This window comes from Sphaeramia orbicularis, chromosome 18, assembly GCF_902148855.1.
Source record: "Sphaeramia orbicularis chromosome 18, fSphaOr1.1, whole genome shotgun sequence".
In the NCBI taxonomy this organism is placed as follows: Eukaryota; Metazoa; Chordata; class Actinopteri; order Kurtiformes; family Apogonidae; genus Sphaeramia; species Sphaeramia orbicularis.
Window position 1 is genome coordinate 47,490,733 of NC_043974.1, and position 20,002 is coordinate 47,510,734.

At 35.5% G+C, this 20,002-nt stretch overlaps 1 protein-coding gene across 1 annotated transcript in view; it reads left to right on the plus strand.

Annotated features, from left to right (window-relative positions):
* The window catches only part of rell1 (RELT like 1), a 57,470-nt gene extending 43,879 nt beyond the window's left edge, over positions 1 to 13,591 (plus strand). Inside the window, exons 7-10 of the mRNA XM_030161956.1 lie at positions 6,014 to 6,262; positions 7,681 to 7,819; positions 10,613 to 10,652; positions 12,032 to 13,591. Coding sequence (XP_030017816.1) covers positions 6,014 to 6,262; positions 7,681 to 7,819; positions 10,613 to 10,645 — 421 coding nt within the window. The 3' untranslated portion in view covers positions 10,646 to 10,652; positions 12,032 to 13,591. The remainder of the gene's footprint in view (positions 1 to 6,013; positions 6,263 to 7,680; positions 7,820 to 10,612; positions 10,653 to 12,031) is intronic.
* The last annotated feature ends 6,411 nt before the right edge of the window (positions 13,592 to 20,002 follow it).

Consider the following 20,002-nt stretch of genomic DNA (forward strand, 5'->3'; position numbering starts at 1 on the left):
TCTATTTTAAATGAATGTGGGTCATTTTTATTCTATTGTAAATGAATGTGGGTCATTTTTATTCTATTTTAAATGAATGTGGGTCATTTTTATTCTATTTAAATGAATGTGGGTCATTTTTATTCTATTTTAAATGAATGTGGGTCATTTTATTCTATTATAAATGAATGTGGGTCATTTTTATTCTATTGTAAATGAATGTGGGTCATTTTTATTCTATTATAAATGAATGTGGGTCATTTTTATTCTATTTTAAATGAATGTGGGTCATTTTTATTCTATTTTAAATGAATGTGGGTCATTTTTATTCTATTTTAAATGAATGTGGGTCATTTTTATTCTATTTTAATGAATGTGGGTCATTTTTATTCTATTTTAAATGAATGTGGGTCATTTTTATTCTATTTTAAATGAATGTGGGTCATTTTTATTCTATTGTAAATGAATGTGGGTCATTTTTATTCTATTTTAAATGAATGTGGGTCATTTTTATTCTATTTTAAATGAATGTGGGTCATTTTTATTCTATTATAAATGAATGTGGGTCATTTTTATTCTATTTTAAATGAATGTGGGTCATTTTTATTCTATTGTAAATGAATGTGGGTCATTTTTATTCTATTTTAAATGAATGTGGGTCATTTTTATTCTATTGTAAATGAATGTGGGTCATTTTTATTCTATTGTAAATGAATGTGGGTCATTTTTATTCTATTATAAATGAATGTGGGTCATTTTTATTCTATTATAAATGAATGTGGGTCATTTTTATTGTATTTTAAATGAATGTGGGTCATTTTTATTCTATTATAAATGAATGTGGGTCATTTTTATTCTATTGTAAATGAATGTGGGTCATTTTTATTCTATTGTAAATGAATGTGGGTCATTTTTATTCTATTTTAAATGAATGTGGGTCATTTTTATTCTATTTTAAATGAATGTGGGTCATTTTTATTCTATTGTAAATGAATGTGGGTCATTTTTATTCTATTTTAAATGAATGTGGGTCATTTTTATTCTATTTTAAATGAATGTGGGTCATTTTTATTCTATTATAAATGAATGTGGGTCATTTTTATTCTATTTTAAATGAATGTGGGTCATTTTTATTGTATTGTAAATGAATGTGGGTCATTTTTATTCTATTATAAATGAATGTGGGTCATTTTTATTCTATTATAAATGAATGTGGGTCATTTTTATTCTATTATAAATGAATGTGGGTCATTTTTATTCTATTGTAATGAATGTGGGTCATTTTTATTCTATTTTAAATGAATGTGGGTCATTTTTATTCTATTATAAATGAATGTGGGTCATTTTATTCTATTTTAAATGAATGTGGGTCATTTTTATTGTATTGTAAATGAATGTGGGTCATTTTTATTCTATTATAAATGAATGTGGGTCATTTTTATTCTATTATAAATGAATGTGGGTCATTTTTATTCTATTATAAATGAATGTGGGTCATTTTTATTCTATTTTAAATGAATGTGGGTCATTTTTATTCTATTATAAATGAATGTGGGTCATTTTTATTCTATTGTAAATGAATGTGGGTCATTTTTATTCTATTATAAATGAATGTGGGTCATTTTTATTCTATTTTAAATGAATGTGGGTCATTTTTATTCTATTATAAATGAATGTGGGTCATTTTTATTCTATTATAAATGAATGTGGGTCATTTTTATTCTATTTTAAATGAATGTGGGTCATTTTTATTCTATTGTAAATGAATGTGGGTCATTTTTATTCTATTATAAATGAATGTGGGTCATTTTTATTCTATTATAAATGAATGTGGGTCATTGTTATTCTATTATAAATGAATGTGGGTCATTTTTATTCTATTGTAAATGAATGTGGGTCATTTTTATTCTATTTTAAATGAATGTGGGTCATTTTTATTCTATTATAAATGAATGTGGGTCATTTTTATTCTATTTTAAATGAATGTGGGTCATTTTTATTCTATTTTAAATGAATGTGGGTCATTTTTATTCTATTTTAAATGAATGTGGGTCATTTTTATTCTATTATAAATGAATGTGGGTCATTTTTATTCTATTATAAATGAATGTGGGTCATTTTTATTCTATTGTAAATGAATGTGGGTCATTTTTATTCTATTTTAAATGAATGTGGGTCATTTTTATTCTATTGTAAATGAATGTGGGTCATTTTTATTCTATTTTAAATGAATGTGGGTCATTTTTATTCTATTTTAAATGAATGTGGGTCATTTTTATTCTATTATAAATGAATGTGGGTCATTTTTATTCTATTTTAAATGAATGTGGGTCATTTTTATTCTATTTTAAATGAATGTGGGTCATTTTTATTCTATTGTAATGAATGTGGGTCATTTTTATTCTATTATAAATGAATGTGGGTCATTTTTATTCTATTATAAATGAATGTGGGTCATTTTTATTCTATTATAAATGAATGTGGGTCATTTTTATTGTATTTTAAATGAATGTGGGTCATTTTTATTCTATTATAAATGAATGTGGGTCATTTTTATTCTATTGTAAATGAATGTGGGTCATTTTTATTCTATTATAAATGAATGTGGGTCATTTTTATTCTATTGTAAATGAATGTGGGTCATTTTTATTCTATTTTAAATGAATGTGGGTCATTTTTATTCTATTATAAATGAATGTGGGTCATTTTTATTCTATTGTAAATGAATGTGGGTCATTTTTATTCTATTGTAAATGAATGTGGGTCATTTTTATTCTATTTTAAATGAATGTGGGTCATTTTATTCTATTTTAAATGAATGTGGGTCATTTTTATTCTATTATAAATGAATGTGGGTCATTTTTATTCTATTATAAATGAATGTGGGTCATTTTTATTGTATTTTAATGAATGTGGGTCATTTTTATTCTATTATAAATGAATGTGGGTCATTTTTATTCTATTATAAATGAATGTGGGTCATTTTTATTCTATTATAAATGAATGTGGGTCATTTTTATTCTATTTTAAATGAATGTGGGTCATTTTTATTCTATTGTAAATGAATGTGGGTCATTTTTATTCTATTTTAAATGAATGTGGGTCATTTTTATTCTATTTTAAATGAATGTGGGTCATTTTATTCTATTATAAATGAATGTGGGTCATTTTTATTCTATTATAAATGAATGTGGGTCATTTTTATTCTATTTAAATGAATGTGGGTCATTTTTATTCTATTTTAAATGAATGTGGGTCATTTTTATTCTATTTTAAATGAATGTGGGTCATTTTTATTCTATTTTAAATGAATGTGGGTCATTTTTATTCTATTATAAATGAATGTGGGTCATTTTTATTCTATTTTAAATGAATGTGGGTCATTTTTATTGTATTGTAAATGAATGTGGGTCATTTTTATTCTATTATAAATGAATGTGGGTCATTTTTATTCTATTATAAATGAATGTGGGTCATTTTATTCTATTATAAATGAATGTGGGTCATTTTTATTCTATTATAAATGAATGTGGGTCATTTTTATTCTATTTTAAATGAATGTGGGTCATTTTTATTCTATTATAAATGAATGTGGGTCATTTTTATTCTATTGTAAATGAATGTGGGTCATTTTTATTCTATTATAAATGAATGTGGGTCATTTTTATTCTATTGTAAATGAATGTGGGTCATTTTTATTCTATTTTAAATGAATGTGGGTCATTTTTATTCTATTATAAATGAATGTGGGTCATTTTTATTCTATTATAAATGAATGTGGGTCATTTTTATTCTATTTTAAATGAATGTGGGTCATTTTTATTCTATTTTAAATGAATGTGGGTCATTTTTATTCTATTATAATGAATGTGGGTCATTTTTATTCTATTGTAAATGAATGTGGGTCATTTTTATTCTATTATAAATGAATGTGGGTCATTTTTATTCTATTGTAAATGAATGTGGGTCATTTTTATTCTATTTTAAATGAATGTGGGTCATTTTTATTCTATTATAAATGAATGTGGGTCATTTTTATTCTACTGTAAATGAATGTGGGTCATTTTTATTCTATTATAAATGAATGTGGGTCATTTTTATTCTATTTTAAATGAATGTGGGTCATTTTTATTCTATTTTAAATGAATGTGGGTCATTTTTATTCTATTTTAAATGAATGTGGGTCATTTTTATTCTATTATAAATGAATGTGGGTCATTTTTATTCTATTGTAAATGAATGTGGGTCATTTTTATTCTATTATAAATGAATGTGGGTCATTTTTATTCTATTGTAAATGAATGTGGGTCATTTTTATTCTATTATAAATGAATGTGGGTCATTTTTATTCTATTTTAAATGAATGTGGGTCATTTTTATTCTATTTTAAATGAATGTGGGTCATTTTTATTCTACTGTAAATGAATGTGGGTCATTTGGACCCGTTTATGGATCTAAGGGTTAAACATCTTCTGATCTAAAATGTGGATGTTTTTATTTTCACTTCATATGTTTTGTTTTTCTTCAGGTTTGATATAAATTACTTTGAGTTTATATGATCAGTGAATTAAATACAGTAAAATACATAATATGCACTGAAAACACAACCAGGATAATGTTCTAATAGTGATCTAGGACCTGGGAACCCGGGTCACAGTAGACCTGGTTTTACCTTCATCATGGATCCAGTGGCTGCAGTTCCGTTGTGAACCAGCAGGTGGAGCCCCAGGCCTCTGTAAACCCACACATGAACCAGGACACGTCCAACCTCTGATGCACTTCCAGATTGGACGGGGTTCGATCGAGGCCGAGCGGCTGCACGCCGTCCCAGAATGCAACGGTACCCCCGTATCCTGCGGTACCGGGGGATTATGGGGGAGCGACGGGGCCGGTGTCGGCCAGTTTCTGTCACGGATCCTTCAGCAGATTCCACCAGGGGTCCAAGGGAAAAGAGGAAAAGAGGAAAATAGGACAGGGAACTGTGGGTAATCGACTGGAAGAGACTGAGAGTTTAGAAACAGATTAGATTTACAACATGAATAAAAAACAGATTAGATTTACAACATGAATAAAAAACAGATTAGATTTACAACATGAATAAAAAACAGATTAGATTTACAACATGAATAAAAAACAGATTAGATTTACAACATGAATAAAAAATATATTAGATTTACAACATGAATAAAAAACAGATTAGATTTACAACATGAATAAAAAGAAATATATTAGATTTACAACATGAATAAAAAACAAACAGATTAGATTTACAACATGAATAAAAAACAAACAGATTAGATTTACAACATGAATAAAAGGAAATATATTAGATTTACTACACAAATAAAAACAAATACATTAGATTTACAACACAAAAACAGATTAGATTTAAAACACAAATAAAAACAAATAGATTTACAACATGTATAAATACAAATATATAAGATTTATTAGATTTTTTAAATGTATTTTTGTTCATTTTTGATTGATTTTATTCATTTTTGTTCATATGATCTGTTATGGTTTCAATTTTTCTTGTTTTTGTTCATTTTTGTTGATTTTTTTGGTCTTTTTCAGTTCACTGGTGTTCTTGAGGTTGAATTATCTGATCAGTAATGGTTCATATATTTGTTCATATATTTATTCATATATTTGTATATTTATTCATGTATGTGTATATTTGTTCATACATAGTTGTTCATATATTTGTCTATTCGCTTATTTGTTTATATAATTGTTCATATATTTGTATATTCATTTATTTGTTTATATATTTGTTCATATATTTATATATTTGCTTATATATTTGTATATTTGTTTACATATTTATTCATAAATGTGTATATTTGTTCATATGTTTATATATTTTCTTATATATTTGTATATTCATTTATTTGTTTATATATTTGTTCATATATTTATATTTTAATGTATTTATTTGTTTGTGATCCGTTTTCTTTCTCTAAACCCGTAGATGTTTTTCATCTGTTTGTTTCCTGGTTCTGTTCTAACGTCCCTTCGCTGTCGTCCTCAGGCCGCCGCTGACCCCCACCTCCCCCGCGACGCCGTCCCCCCCTGTGACCCCCGTGTCACCGGGGGCTCCTGTGGGCGTGGCCAAACACACCTGTAACCACCTGCACACCATCGGAGGGGTGGGCGGGAACAAGAACATCTGCACCCGCTGCAGTCAGAAGAAGTGGCCGCTCATGAGGAAGCCGTCGGCGAGGAGGGCGGAGCTAAGGCGGAGCCACTGCGGAGAGGTCACCGTGCTGGCGGTGGGCAGGTGAGTGTGGGGGTGTGGTTTCAGCTCTTCTTCTGTGGTGTGGATAACGGCGGTAACAGAGTCCTCATCCATCTGGAGTTGAAAAGCACCAGATGTCAGTGAACGTCTCACATAAACCTGTCATCGAATTGACCTTTAACCTTCATTCAGCCTGAAGAAACTGCAGTCCAGCCTCGGTCACACAACAGTCCAGTCCTGGTCTAAGACCCTGGTCCCAGTTTACCCTGACGGTCCAGTCCTGGTCTAAGACCCTGGTCCCAGTTTACCCTGACGGTCCAGTCCTGGTCTAAGACCCTGGTCCCAGTTTACCCTGACGGTCCAGTCCTGGTCTAAGACCCTGGTCCCAGTTTACCCTGATGGTCCAGTCCTGGTCTAAGACCCTGGTCCCAGTTTACCCTGACGGTCCAGTCCTGGTCTAAGACCCTTGTCCCAGTTTACCCTGATGGTCCAGTCCTGGTCTAAGACCCTGGTCCCAGTTTACCCTGATGGTCCAGTCCTGGTCTAAGACCCTGGTCCCAGTTTACCCTGATGGTCCAGTCCTGGTCTAAGACCCTGGTCACAGTTGAACGTGAGTCCGTGTGCAGACCCTGGACGGTGGCCTCTCCTAGACCTGGGCATCCCGCTGAGACCTGGTCTGGATTCACAGACGTTGCAGTTCATTTGCATGTGCAGATGAAGGGGGTCAACAAGACCTGGACCTGAATATTCATCAGATTTAAATAAAGTCTTCAGAGATGGATGAGGGTCAGGAGAGTCAGAACCAGAACCAGAATCCAGCTGGGTCCCAGATAAGAAGACCTGATCCCACTCAGACCAGGTTTAGACGATGGAGCAGGTGTGACCAGCTCTGTTCATCTGCAGATCAACAGGACCTCCAATGTAGACCAGAGACCTAAGGGACCAGGTCTGCAGATCAACAGGACCTCCAATGTAGACCACAGACCTAAGGGACCAGGTCTGCAGATCAACAGGACCTCCAATGTAGACCACAGACCTAAGGGACCAGGTCTGCAGATCAACAGGACCTCCAATGTAGACCACAGACCTAAGGGACCAGGTCTGCAGATCAACAGGACCTCCAATGTAGACCACAGACCTAAGGGACCAGGTCTGCAGATCAGCAGGACCTCCAATGTAGACCACAGACCTAAGGGACCAGGTCTGCAGATCAACAGGACCTCCAATGTAGACCACAGACCTAAGGGACCAGGTCTGCAGATCAGCAGGACCTCCAATGTAGACCACAGACCTAATGGACCAGGTCTGCAGATCAGCAGGACCTCCATTATCATCGGGACAAAAACAACATAAGACAAATGTAACAGAAAACCAAACCTTCGTAGAAGACGGTCGGTTCTTTACATCCTCTTCTGTTCATTTCGTTGTAAATCTAATGCTTCGTTTCCTTCCGTCCTCAGGTTCCGTGTAACCAAGACTGTTTGCGAAAAGCCGACGCGGGAACGACGGACGCTGCTCGTGTCCGACTCCGACCAGAACGTTCCCACGTCTCCCGTGGAGGCGGAGCCAAAGAGCTGGACCACGTCAGAGTCTCAGCAGGTCGGTCATTATTAGGTCATTATTAGGTCATTATTAGGTCATTATTAGGTCAGTATTAGGTCATTATTAGGTCAGTATTAGGTCAGTATTAGGTCATTATTAGGTCAGTATTAGGTCAGTATTAGGTCATTATTAGGTCAGTATTAGGTCATTATTAGGTCATTATTAGGTCATTATTAGGTCAGTATTAGGTCATTATTAGGTCAGTATTAGGTCATTATTAGGTCATTATTAGGTCAGTATTAGGTCATTATTAGGTCAGTATTAGGTCATTATTAGGTCAGTATTAGGTCAGTATTAGGTCATTATTAGGTCAGTATTAGGTCAGTATTAGGTCATTATTAGGTCAGTATTAGGTCATTATTAGGTCATTATTAGGTCATTATTAGGTCAGTATTAGGTCATTATTAGGTCAGTATTAGGTCATTATTAGGTCATTATTAGGTCAGTATTAGGTCATTATTAGGTCAGTATTAGGTCATTATTAGGTCAGTATTAGGTCATTATTAGGTCAGTATTAGGTCAGTATTAGGTCATTATTAGGTCAGTATTAGGTCAGTATTAGGTCATTATTAGGTCATTATTAGGTCATTATTAGGCTACATGTAATAAATGCTTCAAACAGCGTCTTATAGTAAAAAATAAAAAAACTAATTTGAATTTTTCATCACATTTATTAACAAAAACAACTTTATGAGATTATAGAAATCAACTTTCAACTATTATCCATGTGTTCAAACATTTATCAATAGTAATTATATCAATATCTTCAACTGTTTAGAAGTTCTAGCACTTTGAAATGTGTCCCATTATAAACCAATGGGGATTTGGAATATTTAGAAAATTCATAAAAAAAATTCAAAAATCAGTATTTCCCAGTTCTGTGAATAAACTTGGTAGACCTGACCCCAAAGATGTTCTACAACAAATACCAGCTCATTCTGACTGGTGGTTTTGGAGAAGAAGATTCTAGAAAACTGGTTTACGGACAATAGCTGATCCCAATAGTTTGTAAAAAAAAATTAAACTCTTTGTTTATTTGATGAGGACGATGCATATCAATAAACACTCACTACAAAAACATTACTTTGTGTAAATCTGCCAGAATTAACTGGAATCTATTTTCCATCCAATAAAATTTAAGTAAAAAAAGAAAAACAGTTATTGGCTGTAAGTGGTTCTGGTCTGGCCCGGTTGGGACTCCTGTGGTCCTTCAGTCCCATTAAACCAGGGCTGTCAAACATGCGTCCCACCAAAGGTTCCAGTCCAGCCCCTGGGATGAATTTACAAAAGGCAAAAGTTCCACAGTTATTGTAGTTCAGGTTCCACATACAGACCGATATGATCTGAAGTCAAAGAACAGCAGAACAACCAACAGAATGTAATGACTGCAGATTTTCTTCTCAGTTTGTTGTGAAATAAATAATACAGTCTACTCTCGTTATACCGCCAACTTCCGTTCACGGCCAAATTGGCGGTATAGCGAAAATGGCGTTACAACGGGTTGCGTCCATAATGTGCATGTCTTTACTATATGATGTCTATGCTGCCTCCGTTAACCCGTTCTAATTGCGTTTCTAAATAAATCTTGATTCTGTTATGTTGTAAGGCAGGGATCGGCAACCTTTAACACTCAAAGAGCCATTTCGACCCGGTTTCCACACCAGTTTCCGCGGCGCACCTCGGAGGTACCGCGCCGCCGCGGTGCACCTCCAAGGTGCCGCACCGCCGTGGCACTGGCGGTATAACGGTCGGGAAATCAATGGTATAAGTGTTGTTCGTGCATGGAACTGGGCTGGCGGATGGCGATAGGCGGAAATGGCGGTAGCTAATGGAATAATGCATTGGGGATTTTTGTGCAATGGTTTTGGTCGGCGGTGAGCGAAAATGGCGGTATAACGGCGGGCGGTTTAACGAGAGTAGACTGTATTACATTATGTCTGTAAATAATGACAATTTCCAATTTTGTCTTTGTTTTAGTGCAAAAAATCACATTAAATTATGAAAATATTTACATTTCATATACACTGATGTTAAAAGAAAATCTCTTTTTGAAAAACTGGGGAAAATGGCTGACATTCAGAGACAACGTATCTGTTCAGGGGCCGTAAATATTCTGACACCAACACAGGCTGTTCTTTTCACTGGTCTGGTTTTTTTGTTCTTTTGTTCTTTTCCTGCTCCTCAATTTGAGGAGATCCAGAATGCACATGGACTAATGAGAAGTGGAGGAAGAAGACTGGGAAAATTACACTGATTTTACCGAAGAAATGTCAGTTTTTTCAGGTTATTCACATGTTTTTTGTTTGGATAGTTTATAAAAGTAAGTGTTTTCATAATTTAATGGGTTTTTTTTCACTAAAACAAAGACAAACATTTGTAGTTGTCATTATTTATAGGTTATTTTGTTCTTATTTGACTGGTCCGGCCCACTGCAGATTAAATCAGACTGAATGTGGAACCTGGAAGAACAGGAGTTTGAGAACCCTGGTGTAAACCCTCAGGAACATATGGAGTCTTCACCGTTTCCTTCAGTTCTAATTGAGTGGAGTCGCTGTCGGAGCCTGAGCATCTGCTCAGATCATTTAGACGGAGGATCCTCCTGTTTCAGACCTCCAAACGTAAACACAGTCACTGCTGTTTGATAGAATGAGCTCATGTTTGGACTCGGAACGTCTCTGATTGACTGAAGAATAAAAAACAAACCCAGCCTCTGGAGCAGGAAACCCAGGTTAAACATCTACATGACGGACTCACTTATTCATGGAATCCATCTGCGTTTGTGTGTTCCAGGCACAGACTGACAACATGGACAAAGAGAAATGATAATCAGGTAAGAAGTTCAAACATTAACACCCCCACCCACCCACCCACCCACCCACCCGGGTTGAACTTTAAACCGGTTTAACAGCAACAGCAGAGTCCACATCAGAAACAGCAGTGTCCACGGTCAGTGTTGGGTTCCATCCAGTGTTTGATGAAAGTGCCTCCCATCAGATGTGTGTGTTTTAGAGGTGACTCCAACAGCTGCTTCATCCATTCAATGAACAGAAGAGCAGCTGGACTGGACTGGACCATCACCGTCCTCATACATATTTAAGACCATGTAGACGATATCAGATACAAACAGACCGGGGACGTCAGCGTCAGGAGAGTTCAGCTTCACCATACGACTGTTTTACTCTGACCCTCAAACTGCGTCAGGACAACCTGTACATAATGAAAAGTTTTCGTTCTTGTTAGAGGTGGTTTTTTGGGAGCAGTGAAACTGGTATATGACGCAAAACTGCAATGGAAAGACCTTTGAGTCCAGCTAGAGTCACCTGAATAAAAAAAAAAAAAAAAACAGATGTTGACAGATGTTTCAACTAGGGATGGAACCATATCATGGTTATTGTGACCAAAATGATCACGGTTAGCATTATTATCGCGATATTATTGAAACTGTGCTCAAAATGTTCAAAAAGTACTGATACACACACTGAAATAATGCAAGTAAGTTGTATTTTAAAAAAAAGAACAAATAAAATAACAGTCCCACTGTCCCTTCTGTGTCAGAAACATTCCCATATTAACCCTTAGTGGTCTGAGCCTATTCTGTCTGTTTTTCAGTCCTTTTGATTTGGCCTTTATATACTATAGAAACAAATGTTTACTATACCCATGTTTGGATCTGTTTTTTCAGCACAACTTCATCTAGATCATCTGTTTATTTTTTCTCACTTTAACCTACTATAAAAACACAAAAGGACAAAAAACACAAAAAAATATATAAAATCCACTGTGATAAATGTATATACTTTATTGCATAAATAACACACAGATGTTTAACGAACCTTTTCAAAGACGTTAAAAGTGAATATTGGTTCAGATATTAGGTATAGAAAACTAAAATTGTAATAAATTCAAACTACACTCAAATATTTGACATAAAAGCAGATCTTTAACTAAGGGTTAAACAGTTGTCTTGATTGGAAACTGAATAATGCAACAGTTTGTTTTTTTTTCTCAGGTACATTTTTTTCATTATTTGTATTTTTTAATGGAACGTCCTTTGCAGTGGACAGCCTTTCTAAAGTCAAACTGAAACTGGTGTCCCCTACAGAGGATGAAAATGCTGGTTCTCAGGAGGATATGAAGGTCACGTCTGAGTTGTACATGTGTTCATGTGTCTGTTTTTGCTCTTTTTTCATTCATTTCCTGTTTTTCCAGTTTTTTCTCTCAAACATCTGGACATTTTCTAAACCCAAATCTAAACCAGTGAGTCGTCAGCGTACGATGAAACAAAGCAGTGTCAGGAGTCAGTCCAAGTCTTCAACCAGAAACTCACCGGCGGATGACGAAGACGACGAAGGCCACGACGACGACGTGGGCGGTTTTTCGGAGTGCGGTGGGTTCACCTGGGTTTCCTGTTTACTCCAGATTTACGACAACGCAGCTGCTCCAGCAGAAACCAGGTTTACAACGCCACCAAACCAGGTGTTTAAAGGATCGGACTGCGGATCTGAAAGTGTTTTCTGAAACGGTCAGAAGGTAAAAGCTGACAGAACGCGTCGTCGGTCGGATTATTTCGGATTATTTGTGCTTCATGGTCTTCTCAGCTGATCAAAGCAGCTCCTTCTTACATTAACAGCAGAGTCCTGCCGTCTGTTCGCCTGTAGAGCGAATGCACGTTATTCTATCGGTTATAGATCGGAAATTAACTCTGGATTATTGTCACATGATTAAAGTGTTTAATTAATAATGAGGGGGAACAGCTGCAGACGGGCATCGACTTCAATACAGCCCTTCATGGTGGATTTTACATATATATATATTAACATTAATGTGTTTAATTGTATGAATTTATGTTCAAATATAACCAGATTTTTATGATCAGTTGTAGATAACGCTCAGTTTAGTTTAGATTAATAGGCCAAAGCTCGGTTTAATACGGAAAAAAAGAAAAATCAGGAAAGAATCGTAATGCGTTTAGTAAAGTTTACAATGAAATGGGATTTATTTTCCAAAGCAATGACGTAATCTGGTAAAATAAACACTTTTAAGAAAGAAGGGAGTAATATATAAAGAAAATATGAAATTATTTTTCCATATAAGTAGAAATTTACAGGAAAAAATGGTGGGGCATTTACCGGGAATAGAAATTTATAAATAAAAACTAATTACTGACAAGTAAGGTCATATAATTAACAACAAAAAACTACATGTAAGAGGAAAAAAAATAAATTCGGAAACAGCCAATTTATCTGAAAAACTCAGAAATTAACAAGAAAATCAATTACCTCAAACTCAAACAATGAAAAAAAAAAAATGGGAGGAAAATGTATGAGAAAAAAACTTTAATTTACCAGAAATTTACAAGAAAACCTGAGAAATCTGAGGAAAAAAAAGAAAAACACTTATTTACCAGAAAATTTCAAATTAACCACAAAAAAAATCCCTGAAGAAAATTGTGTATTTTTGATATTTTGTGGGAAAATAATTCAAGAAAAACTCAATAATTTCAAGGAAGAAAAATATGTAAAAAAAAAAAAAAAAAAACTGGGAGATTTACCAGGAACAGAAATTTATAAGTAAAACCTAATTAGTGAAAAGTAAAGTCATAAAATTAACAACGAAAAATTACATGTAAGAGGAAAAAAATAAATGAGGAAACACCCAATTTATCTGAAAAACTCAGAAATTAACATGAAAATTAATGACCTCAAACTCAAACATTAATGAAAAAAAAAAAAGGGAGGAAAAATGTATGAGAAAAAAACTTTAATTTACCAGAAATTTACAAGAAAACCTGAGAAATCTGAGAAAAAAAAACAAACAAAAAAACAATTTACTAGAAAATCTCGAATTAACAAGAAAAACAATTCTTGAAAAACTTGTGTATTTTTGATATTTTGTGGGAAAATAATTTAAGAAAAACTCATTAATTTCAAGGAAAAAAATGTAAAAAATTTCCAGGAAAAAAAGTAGAAAAAACTCAACTTACAAGAGACTGAATTTGTAGCAGAAACTGGGAAACGAACCCATTTTCTAAACTGAAGGATTTCATCTGTACTCGTCCACATTTCTGATCCATGACGTCATGAACTAACGCTGCCTACACTGGATTTATACGCGACATTTTCCACTTAGAACAACTACGTTTTTACAAGTAAAGTCCGATTTTAATCTTGAATATTGTGAGGTTTTTTTTCTCTGAATTTCACCTCCTCCTGTTTTAAGGAAAGTCACTGAACCCGAAGTGGCTTCGATACAAAAACCAAAGCGCTTTTATGAGACGAAAACTGAAAACCTTCATGAACTTCAGTCCAAAAAGAGTCTTAGAACACCAACACGCTCCAACACATGGGTTCAGTTCAGCTGCAGAGCTTTTATAGAATTAATGTGTAAATGGAGACGCAACGACCGCGTTTTAGGGCCACGTACGAAAATAAAAACACTGTCACCACGAGAACAAAGTCGTAAAATATCGACAGAAACCCGTAATTTTATGACGATAAAGTTGAACACAAAAAGAGTCAGAATTTTACAAGAATAAAGTCACAGTAAAAAAACACCTCATAATTTAACAAAATTTGTCGTAATTTTATGAGATGAAAGTTGTCATATTTCCAGAATAAAACCATTATATGACAAGAATAATGTCGTAATTTAAAACCAGGTGCATAAATTTCCAGAATACAGTCGTACCCACTGGTCTGATAATGAAGAACTGGAACGTTCTGGGAGGTTCCACTTTCATCTGGGCTTACGCACAAAGGACAAATACTGAGACTATTAGCCCCGCCCACCAAACACTGAGACTATTAGCCCCGCCCACCAAATACTGAGACTATTAGCCCCGCCTACCAAATACTGAGACTATTAGCCCCACCCACCAAATACTGAGACTATTAGCCCCGCCCACCAAATTCTGAGACTATTAGCCCGCCCACTAAATATGAGCCTATTAGCCCCACCCACCAAATACTGAGACTATTAGCCCCGCCCACCAAATACTGAGCCTATTAGCCCCGCCCATCAAATACTGAGACTATTAGCCCCGCCCACCAAATACTGAGCCTATTAGCCCCGCCCACCAAATACTGAGACTATTAGCCCCGCCCACCAAATACTGAGCCTATTAGCCCCACCCACCAAAATACTGAGACTATTAGCCCCGCCCACCAAATACTGAGACTATTAGCCCCACCCACCGACAGAAGTGAAAGTTGATGGTTCGTTTGTTGCGTTCGCTGTAACTGGAAACTCTGTCAACAACAAGGGTTAAGGCTGACGATTTATAAACTGTGACTTTTTTTCGCACTATTGAGAATTTATTTTCAAAATATTACGACTTCAATCTCATAAAAGTGCGACATTATTTTGGTTAAATTATGAGTTGTTTTTTTTTTTAAACTACGACTTTATTCTCATAATATTACGACTCTTTTGTGTTCGACTTTATTTTAATAAAATTACGGGTTTTGCCTCGATATTTTACAACTTTATTCTTGAAATATTTTGACTTAATTATCATAAAATTATTACTTTTTGTATTCGGCTTTATTTTCATAAAGTTGCAGGTTTTGTCTCAGTATTTAATGACTTTATTCTTTACCTAACAGTCGTTTTTATTTTCCTCTGTGGTCTGAATACATCATCATAACAAGCAGAAAATGTAGAACAAAAGTGTTGCAGATGAGCGGTTCCTGTTCAACTGGGGCTTCATTCGCTGCCTGTTTTCTAACCAAACCTGTTGGTTCCTGTGCACGTGAACGATTCAGTGCATGTGAACAGTTCGGTGCATGTGAACAGTTTCTGTGCATGTGAACAGTTCGGTGCATGTGAACAGTTTCTGTGCATGTGAACAGTTTCTGTGCATGTGAACAGTTCGGTGCATGTGAACGGTTCGGTGCATGTGAACAGTTCGGTGCATGTGAACAGTTTCTGTGCATGTGAACAGTTTCTGTGCATGTGAACAGTTTCTGTGCATGTGAACAGTTCGGTGCATGTGAACAGTTTCTGTGCATGTGAACAGTTTCTGTGCATGTGAACAGTTCGGTGCATGTGAACGGTTCGGTGCATGTGAACAGTTCGGTGCATGTGAACAGTTTCTGTGCATGTGAACAGTTTCTGTGCATGTGAACAGTTCGGTGCATGTGAACGGTTCGGTGCATGTGAACGGTTCGATGCATGTGAACAGTTCGGTGCATGTGAACAGTTCAGTGCATGTGAACAGTTCGGTGCATGTGAACAGTTCGGTGCATGTGAATGGTTCGGTGCATGGTTCTGTTAGTGTTTACATGTTCTCTGGTGTTTCTGTCGTGCATTACCTCCTCAAATACTGCAGACAGACGCACATGTAGCTGCCTTTTTTATACAAATATCTACTCAAACTAAACAAACAAACAAACACAGGCTCTAACTTTGCACTGGCTTCCTTCATTTATGGAACACAGGGTTCCTACAGGGTTCCTACAGGGTTCCTACAGGGTTCTACAGGTTACATTTCAGACCTTTTTAAGACACTTAGAACAGAATTTAAAGGGTTCATATTTGTCTAAACCCACTTTTCTTAGTCTGTGCTTCATTTCTTTGTGTATTTGGACCCTAACAGTTCAGACAGTTTGAATTCGAACCCTCCAGCTGCTGCTAAAACTACCTTTAGATTCAAATTCCTGTGAATAAGTTGCGTCTCTAACTATTTCCAACATTTGCACATGTAACGTTCAGACTTCAGACCAACATTTCATCCGGTTCGACGTAAAAACAGGGTCACGGAAATGTTTGAATATGAAGAATTCCATTTAAAAAAAAGCAAATATTCCTACTTTAAAGCCTGTTTCATGTCCATTCAGGCAAAAAATTCATGACTCCTACAATTTAGGAAAATGTATTTATTTACTCCAACGCCTTAGCTGCAGAGTTCGCAATAATTGGTTCCTAATGTTAGTATAAATTTTTGCGTTGAACAAAGTAGCTTAGTGCTACTTTGTTAGCATCTCGGACATTTAAACACAAATGTATGAAAACTTAACTTAGGACCCACCATTTCAAATTTAATACATTTTACAGACTTTTTTAAAGGTTTTTTTTAATGCAGATTTGTAAATTTCAGACTTTCTAAGACCCTGCAGGAACCCTGGGAACATCAGGAGTTTAAATACACACTCAGACCAGAACCATGATCGGTCTAGTTCCCACTTTTGTCCCTTTAAACTTTAATCAGACGCTCTGAAAATCAGCTCCTTTCGATGCCAAATCACATCACACATTGCTCTTAATCTTTTTTTTTTTTTTTTTTTTTTTTTTACCAAACATATCCAAAGCAGTGTGTGCAGAATCCAAATGGTTTAATTGCGACATCGTACGTTTCTACCTCTTTTCTCTGTTTATAGAAAAAGAAAAGAAGCAAAGCCAATAACAGACGGAGGTGTTGAAGCTTCACATCAGTTTGTTTTCATGCTCAGATGTTTGTGAATGTCATTTCATCGTGCCTGTTTTTGCATTCAACTCTCCACCGTTTTTACAGTTATTTCATGTTTTGGGAGAGTTTGACGTTTTCATTTTTGTTGTTAATTGAAATAAAGAAAACATTTTAAAAATCATATATTATTCATTTCTTTTTTTTTTGGGTCGACCATTTTATTTTCTGCGTTATTGAGACCTGGATCGAATAAAAGTTCTTTAAATGTCACTGCATTTAATTAATGAGATATAAAATGTGAATTAACTGTGTTTGAAGTGATTAAATAAGGGAATGTTGTCTTTAACCCTTTCATGCCTGACGTCTACACACAGTTGAACTGATGTTCTAAAGGTTCTAAAGGTTCTACAGGTCATATTCTCCAGACCACATGGGGGTAGTGTCTGCAGACCCTCAGACAGACCATGGACTAAAGCATCCTGTTAGTTTGAGAATGAGGACACAATAAAAACTGGTCCACTGAAGGTGGAGACAGACCTCCCATCAGTTTAAAGACTGAATAAAAACTTCATAAATATTATTATTATTATTATGGATCATATGGTTTATACCTTTGAAAACATTAGGGACCACAGTGAAAGGGATTGGACTGGATTTACAAGAAAACACAGAATATGTTTGAGTTTTAATCCGAGAAACATAGAGAATTAAAATTTAAACATGGATAATTAACAAACAAACCAGTCCCAAAAATCCCCGTTATGACTTAATTACAACCACATTATTAAACAAACAGGTAACGAAGGCGTTAAATACATGTAGGTGGTTCTATGTGATGTTCCAGATTCTGACCAGCAGGGGTCAGTCTGGTACCAGAACACACTGAGAACCAGAACCACCATAGAACCCACCCTCAGGATCCAGACTGAACCAGAACCAGAACCACCATAGAACCCACCCTCTGGATCCAGACTGAACCAGAACCAGAACCACCATAGAACCCACCCTCTGGATCCACAAACTGAACCAGAACCAGAACCACCATAGAACCCACCCTCTGGGTCCACAAACTGAACCAGAACCACCACAGCTTTGTTTTTAGACTAAAATATCCACAGTAAAACCACTGTTAGCTTAGCTCAGTTAGCTTAGCTCTGTTAGCTTAGCCCTGTTTTTAAACTTAAACTTTCACAGTAAAACCTCTGTTAGCTTAGCTCTGTTAACTTAGCCCAGTTAGCTTACCTCTGTTAGCTTAGCCCTGTTTTTAGACTTAAACATTCACAGTAAAACCTGTTAGCTTAGCTCTGTTAGCTTAGCCCTGTTTTCAGACTTAAACATTCATAGTAAAACCACTGTTAGCTTAGCTCTGTTAGCTTAGCTCTGTTTTTAGACTAAAACATTCACAGTAAAACCACTGTTAGCTTAGCTCTGTTAGCTTAGCTTGGTTAGCTTAGCTGTGTTTTTAGACTTAAACATTCACAGTAAAACCTCTGTTAGCTTAGCTCTGTTAGCTTAGCTGTGTTTTTAGACTTAAACATTCACAGTAAAACCACTGTTAGCTTAGCTCTGTTAGCTTAGCTGTGTTTTTAGACTTAAACATTCACAGCAAAACCACTGTTAGCTTAGCTCTGTTAGCTTAGCTCTGTTTTTAGACATACATTCACAGTAAAACCTCTGTTAGCTTAGCTCTGTTAGCTTAGCTGTGTTTTTAGACTTAAACATTCACAGTAAAACCACTGTTAGCTTAGCTCTGTTAGCTTAGCTGTGTTTTTAGACTTGAACATTCACAGTAAAACCACTGTTAGCTTAGCTCTGTTAGCTTAGCTGTGTTTTTAGACTTAAACATTCACAGTAAAACCACTGTTAGCTTAGCTCTGTTAGCTTAGCTGTGTTTTTAGACTTAAACATTCACAGTAAAACCACTGATCCTCCGTTTTCTGTTGATTTGTTTTGTCAGTAACTGAACTAAAGATCTGTGTGAATCCAGTGAACAAGGTCAGGACTGACACAGTTTAGTCTGAACCACAGATCAACAAACTTAGCAACGGTGAGAACATCCCATAATAACTGTATACCTTCATGACCCTCCAAATCCAGCTGACCGGTGTAGAAGAACCGCTGACATTTCCTTCCGACTCCAGCTGAGTCCAGAGGAAACAAACACTGTAGTTCGATCACTTCTGTTCGAGGACTCTGATGATGAGAACCAGAAAGAAACAACTGTCAGAGTGACTCACTACTCCCTCTAGAGGTCACGTAAATGCCCCGTCCTGTCGCTGTAAATAAATCCACTTCATTTCTGTTTAATACATGGAGGTCTTTGACAGAACTTCACTGATCTTTGTTCTACGAACAGAACTTCATCTTATTTTTATAGATTTTACAGTAGAAATACGACACATAGACCCTGAAGCACAAACATGAACACACAACATGCTAACATGTTAGCTTTAGCTGCTCTAATACCAACACTCGAGGCTTTTGTTTTTAATCCACTTCCACCACAGATGACATTTGTCTGGTGTTCGTCTCCCACTGGTGACCGTCCATCCTCCTGCCTGCAGGGGGCGACAGAGACGCCATCCTGACGGACAGAAAAGACATTTGACGTCACTTTTCTACTGTGTAAATGTTTGGTGCAGAGAATACAGCTGCTTTTTCAGTTTTTCTGGGACTTCGAGTCGACACGAGTCCAAACTAAAGTGAATTCAAAGCAGTTCTTCGTCTAAACGTCAAACGGACTTCACAGTTGAACTGATCTTCGACTCCATCAG